At 35.1% G+C, this 16,088-nt stretch overlaps 1 protein-coding gene and 1 long non-coding RNA gene across 3 annotated transcripts; one reads left to right on the top strand and one right to left on the bottom strand.

Moving 5' to 3' along the window:
* Positions 1-4,298: 4,298 nt before the first annotated feature.
* Positions 4,299-5,511, bottom strand: LOC107957764 (uncharacterized). Its single transcript, XR_001700532.2, has 2 exons — positions 4,895-5,511; positions 4,299-4,596 (listed from the first exon to the last, which is right to left on the bottom strand). It is a non-coding gene; the product is annotated as an uncharacterized lncRNA (long non-coding RNA).
* Positions 5,512-12,273: 6,762 nt separating this feature from the next.
* LOC107957761 (uncharacterized) lies at positions 12,274-15,996 on the top strand. 2 transcript variants are annotated; one of them, XM_016893334.2, is made up of 6 exons: positions 12,532-12,856; positions 12,940-13,117; positions 13,193-13,583; positions 13,678-14,944; positions 15,030-15,176; positions 15,275-15,996. In XM_016893334.2, exons 3-6 carry the CDS (start codon positions 13,530-13,532, stop codon positions 15,790-15,792), a joined length of 1,986 nt encoding a protein of 661 aa, XP_016748823.2. In that variant the 5' UTR covers positions 12,532-12,856; positions 12,940-13,117; positions 13,193-13,529; the 3' UTR covers positions 15,793-15,996. The 2 variants fall into 2 exon arrangements, with proteins under 2 accessions (XP_016748822.2, XP_016748823.2); XM_016893333.2 differs by lacking the exon at positions 12,940-13,117 and having other exon boundaries at positions 12,274-12,856.
* Positions 15,997-16,088: the final 92 nt, after the last annotated feature.

Below are 16,088 nucleotides of genomic sequence, written 5' to 3'. Positions count from 1 at the left end.
AATTTATATTTTTAATTGGTCATATATTCATGAACATGATATTGTGAATGTCGCAACTTTTGGTTAGACATATTTTGTGGTATGTTAATAGGCTAATTGGTAATATTTCTATATACATATGTATATAAATGCCAACTAGTTCATTGAATTGGACATGGATAAATTATTTCATGTACTTGAGTGAATTTATTGAAATAGATGAAGGCGTGTATATATAAATGCTATTTTAGACATAATAGATCTCATTAGGTATATAGACTTGGTTGAAATTATAATTGCAAACGAATTTGAAAAGTTTTAGGTGATTGCAAACAAGTACCAAAACCTAACCGTTTGAAAACAGTATGTCACGTTGCGACATTGAATGGTTGACTTCGCGACGAGACCAAGTTGTCATACCATGGTGTGACGCCGAGTATTAAACATTGCGATTAGGTCAACCCAATATGTTACGTCGAGACGTCAACTCAGTATTTTAGAATCTTTATAATTTAGCCCTAATTTGACCCCGAGTTAGTTTTAAAGCTTTCATAAGCTATTTTTTAAAGCTTTCATAAGCTCTTATAAGACTTGAAAATAGTTATATTTTGTACTGTATGATTGTATTGGTTTAAATTTATCATTTAATAGATGTAATTGAATATAGTTTGACCGTAGTTGCTCCAGCAACGAATGTGACACATCGTAACTCAGACCTAACGATTGGTTGGGTATTGGGGTATTACACTAATAACCAAGCTAATAGTTAAATTGATCAGGCCCATATCCCAATTTCATCAGTTCATCCGGTTCGATCAAATAAATTATTACAAAATTCATAAAAATAAAAAATATTTAAATAATTGAGAAAATTGATTTAACCAGTTTGTATCAGTTCGCATGTCAATCAGTTTAACCACTATTTTTAGATTAGTTCCTCGACTAGTTCCTAGTTTGACCAACCGGTTAGGTCTCATTCTGAAAATACTAATTTTGATAGATGAAATATAGCGCTTTGAAATTTATGTGTTTGTTTTTGTGCATGTGTAACACACAAATATCTGTCTGCTTCAGTGGTTAAGTGTTTTGGGTGTAGCTAAGAGGTCCCAAGTTCAAGCATTGGTTTGGGCAAAATCCTTGTTTTTATATGAATAAATATCTATCCCTGGTCAGTAGGTTTATAAGGAAAAATGTGTAAAAATATAACAAAATGGGTTTGCTGGTCTGGTGGCTAAGTTGGGTGTTAAGTTATTAGAGGTTTAGAGTTTAAATCTTTGTGCGAGCAAGGGAATTGTTTTTGTTGGAGGCCGTGGGAGTGTTTGAGTAAAATTGGATTTTGAGTAGTGAAGTTTGAGTGGGCAAGTGGGGGATTAGGGACTTATCGGGATTTTATTTTATTTTCCATTATCGAAATTTCTCTCTCTTCGCAAAAGACTCCACCATTTTCTCTTCTTTTGCTGCCGGAAATTCTATTATTTTCCCCTTCTTTTCTGTTTTTGTCTTCCCTTTTTAATCTTTTCTATTGTTCTTTAATTGGTTGCACGTTTGGTAAGATAAAGGTACGTTTTTGTGTTTTAATTAATTAATTGATAGGTTACTAAGGATTCGTTTGGTGATTAGGGGTTCATCGAAGGGCTGGTTATCGTTCATCGACATTCTAAGGGCGTGGAATTTTTGCTAATCGATAGAAGGTACTAGCTTATCACTCGAAAGCTAGTTACCTTGTTTTAGGATTAGATGAATTCAGTTTCTAAGCGATTAATCGAATATAAATTTATAAATATTTAGGTTCATGAGTGCTCGGAGTTCAGATTAGCTTCTAACAATTCCAGGTGTGTACCCGAAAACACAGAAAACGAGAATCGGTGAAAGCTGAAAAATGAATATGTCGACACCACAGAAAGCGATAGAAGGTACTAGCTTATCACTCGAAAGCTAGTTACCTTGTTTTGGGATTAGATGAATTCAGTTTCTAAGCGATTAATCGAATATAAATTTATAAATATTTAGGTTCATGAGTGCTCGGAGTTCAGATTAGCTTCTAACAATTCCAGGTGTGTACTCGAAAACACAGAAAACGAGAATCGGTGAAAGCTAAAAAATGAATATGTCGACACCACACGGGCGTATGGTCACGTGTGTGGTAGGCCGTGTGACGGTGCATGGGCGTGTGATCGACAAACCAGGTCGTGTGCACATGACACGGCCATGTGATGGCCGGATGAAGCCGTGTGCGACACACGGGCTCTACCAATTGGGCCATATGGGCCACATGAGCGTGTGGGCCCATACAGGTGAACCATACGGGAGTGTGAAATTTTGGACCAGGCCGTGTGATCTACACGGCCAAGGTCAATCTGGGTCTTGTAGGCCACACGGATGTGTGAGCCCATTTTCTGAAATGATCTGTAAGGTTACACGGGTCACCCAAGTCTACTGTAGACATACCGTAGGGTCGATAAGCGCTATTTAGACTCCTCATTGAGTATTCTGACTGTTTGATTTCTGTATCGAGCATGAACTGCGATAATCAAACTGAATGTATGATTTGATAAATTGCATATTAGCATGTTATTTTTGTATGTTGCATTGCATCGGGGTGGGATGATGTTATTTGGAGGAAGTATTCTGAAAGGCTCTAAAGTCTGATATCTGGCAGCTCAGCTGCAATTATCCGATTATGTGCTGCATTTCGGTACAGCATGGTGTGTAGGGATGGGTGGGTCGATTTTATCCCTACATGGTGTGTAGGGTTGGACAGAGATAGTGTGTAGAGGCTGGTGGGTAGGATTCTGATATTCTGTCTGCATTCTGTGTCTGACATGAGCTAAGGCCCTAAGTTATATCTGATTTTGTATCTGATGGGCTAAGGCCCTAACCGATTCTGTAAAGGGCTCCGGCCCCAGACTGTTTATGTATGATACCTGACGTGTATTCTGTATGTGTGATTTCTGTGGGGATTACACACTGAGTTTATGAAAACTCACCATTTTCTGTTTAATCTGTGTAGGTAATCCCCAGTAATAGACAGATTGGAGCAGCGGGGGACTCGGCGATGACCACCACGATTTCATACTATATTAATGCATTTTTTCTTAGTTATTTGTTTCCTCTTTTAATTTGGGTTTTACTTTGTAATTTTTGGGACTTTGGACTATCTGGCTTTAACTCGATTTTATACTATTGATGTTTTATTTTTGACAAGCATGATCAAAACTCTGCTTTCATTAAAAATAAATGGTTTTTCATATAAACTAAGGTTTTCGGAGTTAATTACGGGTTTCCCTAAAATAGTTTGTTTTCAAAGCTTCTGCTAAAAAGAGATACGTTTTGATCATGATAAAGATTAAGTAACTAGAACGATTTTTACTCGTCAAGTACGATTTCAAAAGCACTATCATGTGACATCACCAAATTCGGCCATAACATCCAGGCCGGGTTTCGGTGTTACATGAAATAAATTTTTTGACTTTGTCCAGTCGAGCAAGCAAGTGGTGAAGCTTGAAAACATAATTAATTGCCAACATCTTGACCTTGAGAAGGCAAAATTCTAGCATTGTTGGTATTGTTAGACATTATAAAGGAATTAAAAAAGATCATTTTTAAGGTTATTTGATGTGACAATTCATTATTTGATTGAATTTTTTAACGAATATAATAATTTCGTTTAAAATGAATACCAAAAGAATAGTTTATGTAACGACCCGATAGTCACAGGTATCAGAAAGTGTATTTTCGGGTCTCTGTTTTCGTAAAACAGATTCGTAAATATTTATTAAAAATATTTATGGAGTTAGTTGTGTAGTTAATTAAGTTTTGGCTAAGTGAATTAGCTTGAATTAAGTAATAATTAAGTAAAATGAATAAATTGAATAAAGGGTGAAAGTTTAATTATTAATTAAAGAAAAGTAAAGGGATTAAATGAGAAAATAACCATATGTAACACTTGTATGGTAATAAGTAAATACAAGTGTACAAATACTATACATATGCATAAAATATTAATATATGAATACTTAATATTTAAGTATATAATATAAAAATTTATTATTACAATAATAATTAAATAATAAAAAAATAATAAAGAAATAAAATAAACAAAAGAAAAAGAAAGAACAAGCAGAAAATGAAATAGGGAGGAAAAGAAAGGAAAAAAAGAAAAGAAAAAAAAGAAAGGAGAAACTAGGGTTTTAAGATTCAAAGTTTAATTGGTAAACCAATTTAGTTCTTTTTCTTGTGATTTTTATCTTTTTGAAATCCTAGTTGTAGCAGGCCCATTTTGTCCGGACCCATAATAAACCAGAAAGCAAAAAAAAAAATTAAAAAATAAAACCAATGCCCATTTACAAAACTCCGAGCCCATAAAAGAACTCAAATAAAACAAAGAATAAAAAATCAATATAATAAGAGTCCATTAGCCTAGGACCCAATTAACCTAAATAATATCCGACCCAAATATTAAATCTAAATTCTAGCCCAAATAAACTAACACCCTAGTAGGCCCAATCTCGAAATTAGTCCAAACTGCCCAGACGGGTGAAGACTCTGGAATCCTAGGACACCAAACCACTTGCATCACAGCCTCACCATGAGTGGTCTTCTTCTGTACATTCGAACCTGCGAAAAGAAATGGATTAACAGAATATGCAGCAATTTACAGCAAAGCAATTTGATTTTTTGGATTTATTTTATTATCATTTTTAGGCTATAAAAAGCCACTGAATGTACCTTGTATTTTTACGCATATTGAAATACGAAAACTCAATACAAAGAATCAGCAAAAAAATCAAAAGGTGATTTCAGGTTTTTTTTTCTCTTCCCTCGTCTTTAATATTTTTGTTTCTTTTTGCATCTATTTTGTTTCGTAGAATAATCTTGTTTTTTAAAAAAAAAAAGGGAAATGAAAGAGTTTTACCTAGATTCATCCACGAGATCCTTATTTCCTCTGTCGAAATTAGGGTTTGAAATGGGGATTTCCGAGTGAAAGCAGGCCTTAAGTTTAGACTTTGATGGAAATAAGGAGCGTCTCTACATCATCCAGCAATTTTAATGGTGAACTGATGGTTGAATGGCCGGATTGGATGGAAGAGGGCTGCTGCGCCGAAACCCTAGTAATTGGGTATTCAGTTAGTGGCTTGAAGAAATGGCCAATTGCCATTCAATGGCTTTTAATTTTGAAACAAAATGAAACGGTGGCATTTAAGGGCAGGAAGATCCGCGCATTGACCCATTCCCCACCCGGATCCGCGCCTCTACGCTTCAATGGGGAAATTTGCGCGGCTAATCCCTCCTTTTTGCGCCGCATTTCAGTTGACCCCTATTGGCATCCCCAAAAGTTTGTATGCTATTTCATTTTAGTCCGCACCTAGGTGCTGCGTTTTGGGGTTTGGAATATTTCCAATTTTAGTCCCTGAGCATTCGCGCGTGTTTCGCATCGATCCTTATTTCAATTCCATTAGTTTATTTTATTTATAAACTATCCCTTTCATTTTAAATTTATTTTTTATTAAGTTTCCCATTTATATAATCCATTGTTTTAAGGATATTCACTTAATTTTTTTTAATACTTTAATAATTTTTACTTTGTTTAAAAGAATCATTGCTTTGAAGTTTTACATTATATTATTTTAACATTATGTAAAATATTTTGTTTATATATTTTTATATACTTGTGTACATATAATATTTTAGTTGAGCTTTCCATTTGGAAATACTTATATTTTAAAATCAATCTATGTATATTTATTAATCTATTTTAATTATTTTGCTCTATTTTCATCTGTATAATTATTTTGAAGTTATTTTAACATTTTTGTATAATATCTCATCTAAATTTTTTTGTGTATATTTGTACATATATTATTTTAATGGCTAAATTGTTGTTTTAAAATTCATTTTTGTGCTTATAAAATTATTGTTTTGAAATTCTTCTTTATATCATATTATTTTAATGTCTCATTTTAAACACCTTTATACATATTTGTACATATATAACAAAATTAATTTAATCCTGTATATATTTCCACTTTATTTTTACAAACAATTATTTCTAAATTTATTTACATATGTATATAATTTGTAAATCTATTATGTTCTTAAAATTATATTTCATTATATATTTTTACTATCTTTGCATATTTTATACATAATTTAAATTCTCTTTTATTGTATGTAAATTGTCAATTTTAAACTAATATTCTTTAACACTTCGTATATTATTCGATTTAAAAATATTCATTCTATAACATATATTTTAATAATTACGTATATATCTCTAGTTTGTTCTTGCAAATAGTTTTAAATCCATCAATTCATTAATTCATATATTGTATAAATTATGGGTTCATTAGTTCGTCACTGTTTTAAAATTATCTCACGACATTAACTTCTAATTTTCATTTTGTTTTGAACATGTTTGGTTGATTGTTTTATATTGTGCCATATTTATTGTTGTTGTATATTATTCATCGTTTTATTCGTTATATTAATTGATTTCCATCCATGCTTAAAAATTTGGTCACATTTTACTTAGAATAGTTGTATTTAATTGTTGGATTTATTAATTACAGTTTATTGCATTTTATGTGTGCATATTATTTCATGTTTATTAATCCTTTGTCATACAAATGTTTCTTTGTAATCCATTAAGTGTTCCATCGTATTTTAAAACAAATAAATGTGTTTTGAGTGAATTTTCGATTTTCTTTGTTCAAAGATTCTAAAATAAGGCAATATTCAATATTTGGAAATTCGGGAAATCGTGCCTTATTGTGCTGGGTATGGTTTTTCGTCGGACTAAATATCTGGATATCCTTTTATAATTTTTGGCGTACGAGCTTTTGAAAGTAAAAAATCAATCGTATTTTTGAAGGTACAAAGGATCGTGTCCAATTGTGCTGGATATGATGCTGCATACCTTTGAAACGAGAGAATTTTGACGATCAACTTGAACTACTTAAGTGTTTTAATAAGAATCATGTTTCAAAACTTCTTCTTCTTTTTTTAAAAATCTAGACATAAGGATAACACTTAATTAATCTAGTACCAATTTTTTGGGCGTATTGAGGGTGTTAACCCTTCCTCATACGTAATCGACTCTCGAACCCATTTTTAAGTTTACGCGGACCAAAATGGATTTAAATGGAACAAAATGTTTTATTAGGTGATCCAATCACACCTAAATAAAAAGATTGGTGGTGACTCCACATTTTGGTTTTAAAAGCCATCCCTGTTTTTCCAAAAATAAAAATGGTTTCGACACTAGTGTTAAACACTACTTAATTTATGTTGAAATTTTAGGAATTAGTGGATTTTAGATGTTGTTCACCTTGGATAATTTAAGTATTGGGGTTAAATTGATAGAATTTTAGGTTAGAAATTAAAAAAGGATTGAATTGTAAAATAAATTATAAGTTTTGAGTAATAGGGACTAAATTGAAAAAATTTAAAAATTTAAGGATTTAAGTGAAATTAGATAGTTGAAATTAGTATAAAGTGGAAATTGAATGAAAATATGGAATTAGTTTGGAGAAATAAAGTTAGTCTCGATTTAGGGACTAAATTGGAATTTAGGCAAAAGTTGAATATAAATTGAAATATTCAATGTGAAATTGTGTAGTATTGATGATTTTTAATTGTTTAATTTCCGTAGCTAACGTTGTGCCGGAAACTTTGGCTAAGAAAGGAAAAGAAAAATTCAACGAAAAGTAGCTCAGAAATTACGGTTTGTATGTCTATAATCCAAATTTAATTTCTAATTGTTGTATTTTGATTTAAATGTTTATGATAAGTAAATAAGGTAAGTGTTAGCATTTTTGATATTGAATTGAATGTATGTGAAATTGTGATTTATGTGATAATTGAGTATTGAATAATTGTGGTATTTTAAAAGTGAATTGAAACCCTATTAACCGTATCAGGCTGAGTCGGATATAGATGGCATTCCATAGGATTGGAAGAGTCCAGGAATACTTCGACTTTGAGTAAATGAGGGACTGGGTCTCAAATCATTACTTCGGATAAATTCGATGAGGTATTGGTTACCAACTTACTTCGGCAGGGCCGATGAGACACTGGGTGTTAACCTATTACTGGGAATTATCCGATGAGGCACTGGGTGCCAAACTGATGTGTTTTGGTTGGATCCGTGTATCCGTCCAAGTCCGAGTCATGTTAATAGGGGTTATTGAAATAAACAGTATTATGATTGACATTGAATAGTGAAATGAATTATGGCTAAAGACACATGAAACGAGTATTTGTGAATTGAATATGAATGATCAATATTATGGTTCAAGTAAGATGTGTTGATATTGTGAAAAGCTATTTGGGATAACAATTGATGAGAATTGAATGTATTATGAATAAATTGATCAAATGATTGATTATTATTAATGTAGGTTTAAATGTGAATATTAAATTACTCTACTTTTAAGCATTCGAATTATAGAAATACCACTGAGTTCATACTCAGCGTACGGTTTATTTTTTATTCTCAGGTTAGGTGTTAAAGTTGATCGTTGATTCGACATCCACAACAATCCCGAACTCAAAACATGGTGACGTATGTTTCTTTTTGGTAATGGCATGTACCTAGGATGTCTAAGTGTATATCATTTTGTGGAATGGTTGTAAATGATTTTCTAAGTTGATTGGTAGATTATATGTGTTGTGATGATATTATGATGTGGTATGTTAAGTTAAGGTATATATGGATATGATATAAGCAAGTTGGGATTGAAATTTGGCATGATTTTGAATTGGCTTGGACGGTGTCTTATCGAAATGCTTTGATAAAATATTGGGGTATCTTTGAGGATACATTTGATTAGGCAACTAGGTTGGTAGTTTTGACATGATTTAGATGTACTTGGTTGTGTTTTGGATTGGTTGAATGATTGGTTATGAATTACTTGATGTCTAAGATTGCAGGGAATGGTAAACTTGATGTTTAAGGTTCATATTGAGTCCACATAGCCAGACACACGGGCTTGTGACTGGACCGTGTGAGACACACGGGTAACACATGAGCATGTGATTTGGCCATGTGTCCCCTGCAACTTTAAAATTTCAAAAACAGAATGCTCAGGTAATTTCACACGGGCAGAGACACAGACATGTGTCTTAGTCGTTTGAGACACACTGCCTAGCACATAGATGTGTGGCTGGCTGTGCGACCTACGTTAGAGAGTTACACGGGATAGAACATGGCCTGAGGCACGGATGGTTACTCGGGCGTATCCCTTGACCACACGGGTGTGTGTGCCCTGCATCTAGGAAATTTTTTGAAATTTCATAAAAGAATATCTTAGAGTACTCGATTTAGTCCCGATTTGTTTCTAACACGTATTTTGGGTCTCGAGGGCTTAAAAGAGGGACAATATAACTAAGTAATGATGTAATTGCTAAATGATTATAAAATATTTGTATTTGATTTGGAAAGTTCGGTAATGCTCCGTAACCTTATTTCAGCGACGAATAAGGGTTAGGGGGTGTTACAATTTAGGTACCATTTGCAACCAAAAAAAAGTTTAGGTACCAACTTGGGAAAAAATATACTTTATGTTTTAATTTGCGGGTCAAGGCTTTTCTAAAATAGACTTAATGATTTGACTCATGAAGTTACCAACTTGGGAAAAAATAGCTAGGTATCACTTGTGACCAAAAAAAAGTTTAGTACCAAGATAAGAAGAAGGGTATAGCTTAGGTTCCAATTGTGGGTTAAGCCTCAAAGATATCTAAGTCTTTAACTAGACAATCCAATCTCCTTAAATTCAGAGATTTTATTTTTTGTTTCGATTTAAATTGATCCAATCTGTAAGATATGTTTCTTCATATGAATCGATCTTCATAGATGGGTCAATTGTTGGAAAAATTGGTTTAGAAAACAATATTTTTAGACACAATAGAAGTCATGGAGTCATTCTATTCTAATGCCATGATTGATCTTTCCCTTAATATATATCGTTACGAAAGTTACTTTACTAAGTGCTCGTACAATGACATTGTCGTAAATGTGTTGGGATATCTTTAATCTATTTACAATAAAATCCGTTATCCCGATATAATTTTATTTTATTTCATTATTTTCTTTACCTAAACATATGATACCAAACCACTTTATCCACTAAAATGACTTAACACGTGGTACCTTGGGACAATGGGCAATATATATATAAACAACTCGTGGCATGAGGGAAGGGGCAAGAAATCCGCACTCCTCATTCTCCTACCTTTGCTACAACGCCACCTTCTCTTCTCAGGCCACTGTACTAGACTGCTTCTGTCCTGTTATAAACATTGTGAACCACTTGTTTTCACTACCTAGTCCCCTATGTATCAATATATTCAAAATGAAAGATCGACCAAATAAATCGAATCAATTGAAAATTATTTCAACTTTATTTGATTTGATTTAACCAATATTTTGTATACCCTTAAAATTTGAACACAGCTGACGAAGAAGAGATCCTTTGGATCGAAGGAAAAAGATGTGCAGCCTGGGACGAACCCATATGCAGACTTTTGTCATCCAACTAGTTTCAGCTCAGTGCTTTCTATGAAAATATAGAAGCCATTAGCTCACCTATATGTAATTATGGTCTACCATCTTTAATGGCCGTTGTCTGTTATTCTCCCGTTAAGGTTTAGGAGTGTCAAGGTTGAGAGGGAACAGACAGAAGTGCAATGAATGCAGATGGATAACATAAAAGAGAGCAATAATAAATTAGAGACTGTCATTCATTTCGTTTTTCCATGCATGAGTTAAGACCCATAAAGACATGCACTTTCGGTTAAAAATAGAAACCTATGGCTACACCAAGTTGCCAATGTTGATTGAAAGCAAAAGAAGGATATTTAAATGGGATAAACCGAATCCAAAACAGGCTCTTTTTAACTCAAATATTAACTAAATCAGTTATTTTGGGCTCATCATTAGCCAACGGATGATTCAGAGTCAAAGAGAAGCTAAGTTCCGTCTGATGGTGTTAATATATATTACCGTGTCGGAAAGAAAGAGAGATTGTAGCTTGACCCTAAATGTCAAATTTAGGTAGTGTCTATAGATCAAATGCAATGCAATCAAGTGTAAAAGCGACAAAAAAGGGGAAAACAAAACAGCAATAAAATCCAAATCGTTTTCCCAGATTTATATTTTCTCTGCCTCCCTTTGGCACACTATTCATGGCCCTTGATGTTCCCAAGAGCTATATATTATTAGTTATTACCCCATATATATTTTAGACCAAAACAGGCTTGAAATTTTAAAAATGTTCCAAATAGGGACATTGCCATATTCTATTTAGGAAATAATAAGAGGTTGGTTTTCAGTCCACGACATGGATACAGGGGAACAACTTCAAAAACAAAAACCCATTATTTTTCATGTCATAATCAAAATCATAATTCAACTTTAAAAAACCTTCAATCCAGTACCATTTGAGAGGAAATATTTTGCATGCGCTGTTGCATCATAAATAGGTCGGCAAAAACACTGTATTTATACTCGTAATTCGTATGTACTTGAACTCGATTTTCATTTCTTCTTTTTCCCGGAAAATCTGGGAGATGTGTAGATATAATTATGAACAGTAGAGGATATGAGATTGTTGATGCAATTATATGTAGGGAAGTAGCTAAGAAGCAAATCAATATCATAGCACGTGGATGTCATAGTCATGTAATAAAGAAAAGTCACTTTTTTTCCTGCATGACCATGGCATGGCTGGTGTCCGTCCTGATCATTGTGTTGTTTCAGATGAGAAATAATTTTTAAGGGTCCATTTGTTTGGTAAAAAACTGATTTTTTATTTTGATTAAGGAATAAGAAGAATGATGATGATTGATTGAGTTGAGGGAGGGAGGGAGCGCGTGGTAAGGATAAATGCTAATTGAATTATTGATCTTCCTTTATGCTGATTTCGTGGTTCACAAAATTTGCGTAATTTAAGCGATAATATCTAAAAGAGAATATGGAAAAGAATCAGATCAAAAACAAAAAATAAAATTAAAATGAAGGTTAGACGTCAGAAGCAAGATAAAGACAGGAAGATAAAAGAGGACGTTTACAGTTGGGATGAAATTGCACGGCAATGCAATTTGGCTGTCTTCATATGCCTGTCTGCAATGGAATGATTTATGATGAAGGCAAGCTAGAAAATGGGCCGTACTCTGATAAGTGCAGTCTACGGTAGCATTGTCGGTTCATCAACTTTTTTTCTATTTCATTGCCACTAAAACTGAATAACAAGCACCCAATAAAACTATCGATTTTTAGATCACATGCAACACCCAATTAACTTGCAGACGTGACGAAATACATCTGTCTGAGCAGGAGAAATCTAGGAAAGCTTGTAAAGTCAAAAGCACCGATGACCGAACCAAAGGCAGGAGAGTTCCATGAAACTCTTGGATCCTATGTACTTTCCAAATCACTCTTTAACTCACAAAGACATTTTCTACTTTCCAAAAAAAAAAAAAATACGGACCCTTTTTTTCCACATGACAAAAATTTGATAATAAATCTCTTTCATTTTTAGCCCAAATTAGTCTCCCTGATTCTTCCAATCACTCAAATTAAATATGATCCGTACACTGGTTTTGCTAAAAAATAATTAATAGGTAGGTTGAGAATTGAGATTCCATTCCATAACCATTACACCGTGTTTCATGCGCGTATGTTATTTTACTATATTACTTTACAGCCAGCCATCTCTCGCTATTTCCAGTCTCTTCTTCCCATATTTTAGCACCTCTCTACCTTTCTTCTCAAATAATCTGCTTTTTCATTTATCCAAAGCTTCGAAACCATTTCCTTGCTTTTTGCTCAACAAAGGCGTTCCAAGGATAACAATCTGGTGGAGATTAGCTTCAATAGGTTAGTTTTTCTTTTTTTCCAACTTTCTGCTTTGTTTTTTCTTCTTTAACTAATCTGTGCCAGAAACTTCACTTGCATTCCAGATCCCATGTTTTAAGTTACGAATCTGAGAGTGTTGTAATCCATTTGATGTCATCCTTAAAAGGTTATGGGGTTATGTAATACTTCAATGTGGAGTTGGGAGACGTCTTGAGCGAGATTCTTTTATTAATGGGGTTATGTAATAACAAGGCAAACTGACACAGATATTTGCTCAAATAGGTGTGAAAAATTAACTCTACCTTAAAGGAGCTTTGGAGTCTTCTTAACCACTTGGTTGCTTTTCTTCTTAAACAGGATAGATTTAAAAGTAGCTTCTGGAAAGAAGCTGGGTCTTCAACTCTGGCCGACAATCTAGTGACACCTTCTCGAGCCGGAGAAGGCGTTGGCCCTTTCATTTCTGGTGGTCATTCGCCTTCAGATTCTACACGCTCCTTGGTTTGGTGCCTTCCTGTTGATTATGGCTAACGTTTAAACCACAAACTCAAGTTCCATTGTTAATTAGAATCGGTTAGAGATGTGAGGTTATTAGATAGTTTACGTTCAAGAGGCGGAAGAGCGAAAATAAAACGGTGCACTCATTGCATATATACATTTAGGCTTCTCTTAGATTTTGACCCAGGTCCTTCATAAAATGGCCAAATTCAATTGTTTCTCTTTGTTGACCGCGAGGAAAAAGAAAGATAAGGTAAGAATGGGATTTAAAAGTCTAACATAAGACTTCAATTTTGTGCATGTAATGATTTCCTGCTTCATCTGGCTTGAATCTGTTTCACTTGTAGGGGGCTGGTGAGCAAAAGAATGGTAGAACCCTCCAAATTAAGCTCCAACAGCAACCGGTGAAGCCCTTAGAGAGCGATGAATTGAAATCGACAACTTTTAGTGTCCCAGCACCTGTTGGGTTTAAGGAGGATTGCAATGTCAAGGTGATCAGGCATGGGAGCCCTGTTGGATGTGAAGCAGTAGAGAAAGCATATGAAGGGGAAGATGAGCATGAAGAGAATGCATCAATCAAGAGAGAATTCTCTGACTTTGATCTCCAAGTCCATGTGGTCAACTCAAGTGAAGAATTTGATTTTGGAACCAAAAGGGTTGCTTCTTCAGATTCATTTGAAACTGAAGCCAAGGAAGAGGTTGAAAAGGCTGTTGATAAGTTCCAAAGTGGACATGTTAGTGATCCTGGGATGAGGAGGGCTGAGTTCTGGGCTTCACCTATGCTTAAGCGCTCGTGTTCTGATTTGGAGAGGAGGAATGTGCTAAGAGAGGTAGCTGATCATTTCCCTCCATCTCAGTCATTTGAAGACTTGCAGGACTTATCTGCAGGACTTAATCTCGGTAGCCCTGCTTCTGTGATGACTCGCTGCAGTGCCGACCGAGTGATGTTGAAAAAACATTCTTCGAGTCAAGTTCTACCTTCCAGAAGCAGAAAGTTATGGTGGCAGTTCTTCCTCTGGAGCCATCGGAACTCTCACAACTGGACGACCAAACCGCAACCTGCTCCTATCACTGCTACTTTGAACCAGCAAGGTGGGTATTCTTCAGACACAATTGATCTACATCAAGCAATGAAACCGAGCAAGATGGAATCACCGGGATCGTTTACGGGAGAGTCCTTGAACAAAGGCTTCACTGGCAACTGCGATGACAACCGGAGCTGGAAAGGTTTTCATAATGGAGTTTCTGGTTTATGGCCCCAGAACCAATGGGTTGCATTCCCTGCTCCATCATCATCGTTCTCAAGAGTCGATGAATGGGTGAGAGATCTCGAAACCGAAATTGTGCAGCCTGCTGATGATGTGAATGATGAAGAGGGCATCACATTTCCACCTTCTCCAGACACTGGTAAATCACCAGCAAGAAACACTGCCTACTTCACTCGCCGTTCGGATATCAATCTTTCTGAGGAGATTTTACATGCCAATAGTGTCATTCAGACTCTCAATTCTTCCTCAACCGTTGCTCACATATCAGGAATAGGTTTGAAAGCTATTCCAATCATCTCAGGTTTCACCAGCCTTCGGTCTGTCAACTTGTCGAACAACTTTATAAGTAAGCTCTTGAAAAGAAGTTGATGATATAACTAATTTGCAGTTTGCACTCTGATATATGACTATGATTCGTGCTTTCTCGGCAGCCCATATTACTCCTGGATCACTGCCAAAGGGCGTTCACATACTCAACTTGTCAAGAAACAAGATCAGCACCATCGAAGGACTCAGGGAGTTAACTCGATTGCGAGTTGTTGACCTTAGTTATAACCGCATTGCTCGAATTGGACATGGTAGGTAACTAGTTCGTGAATCCGTCACCTAGAAACATTCTCCTTAGACAACTTGCATGTAGTTCTAAAAGTGCATTGTGTTTCATTAATGATGCCAGGGTTGTCAAACTGCATACTGATCAAAGAACTGTACCTTGCTGGGAACAAGATAAGTGATGTTGAAGGGCTACATAGGTTCTTGAAGTTGACAGTATTGGACCTGAGCTTCAACAAGATAACGACAACAAGGGCATTGGGTCAGCTTGTCGCCAACTACAACTCATTGCAAGCATTGAATCTGTTGGGAAATCCAGTTCAGAGCAACATTAGTGATGACCAGCTGCGAAAGGCAGTTTGTAGCTTGCTCCCTAAGCTTACGTACCTGAACAAGCAACCCATTAAACCACAAAGGGCAAGGGAAGTGCTCACTGATAGTGTTGCCAAAGCTGCTCTAGGGAGTGGCAGTTGGAGCTCCAGAAGAAAAGCATCAAAAAGAACAAGCCAAGGTGCTTCAACATCCGCCAGTGTGCATAGGGGCAGTGTGGGATTGAGGCATAAGAACAAGAACAAGTCGAAGAGCCGAAGTCGCTATCACTCATCTGCAAAATCACCTGCACTGGCTTCTTCATCCCGTTAAGATATTTTACCAGTAACTTGCCTGGACAATTCATGGGCACTTTTTTCTTTATTTCCTTGTTTTTGCTTTGTGAGTGAACCTAAAGACTGCTTGCTTCACAGACAAATCAACCCCCCCCCTCCCGGGTTTCTTGTTGTATTTTTGGTAATTTGATTTGTGTTTGTGTGGTATAATCAAGTGTTAGTGCATGAAGTTTGTTTTTAAGGATTGCATAAACAAACCCTTTTTATCGTTCCAAATTTTTATATCTTGTTTACATAATCTCAGACAAAACAAATTTAACTCGCCCTGAAACT

The sequence above is a fragment of the Gossypium hirsutum genome, chromosome A05 (genome assembly GCF_007990345.1).
Source record: "Gossypium hirsutum isolate 1008001.06 chromosome A05, Gossypium_hirsutum_v2.1, whole genome shotgun sequence".
NCBI lineage: Eukaryota > Viridiplantae > Streptophyta > Magnoliopsida > Malvales > Malvaceae > Gossypium > Gossypium hirsutum.
This window is presented reverse-complemented; position numbering and strand designations above follow the sequence as displayed.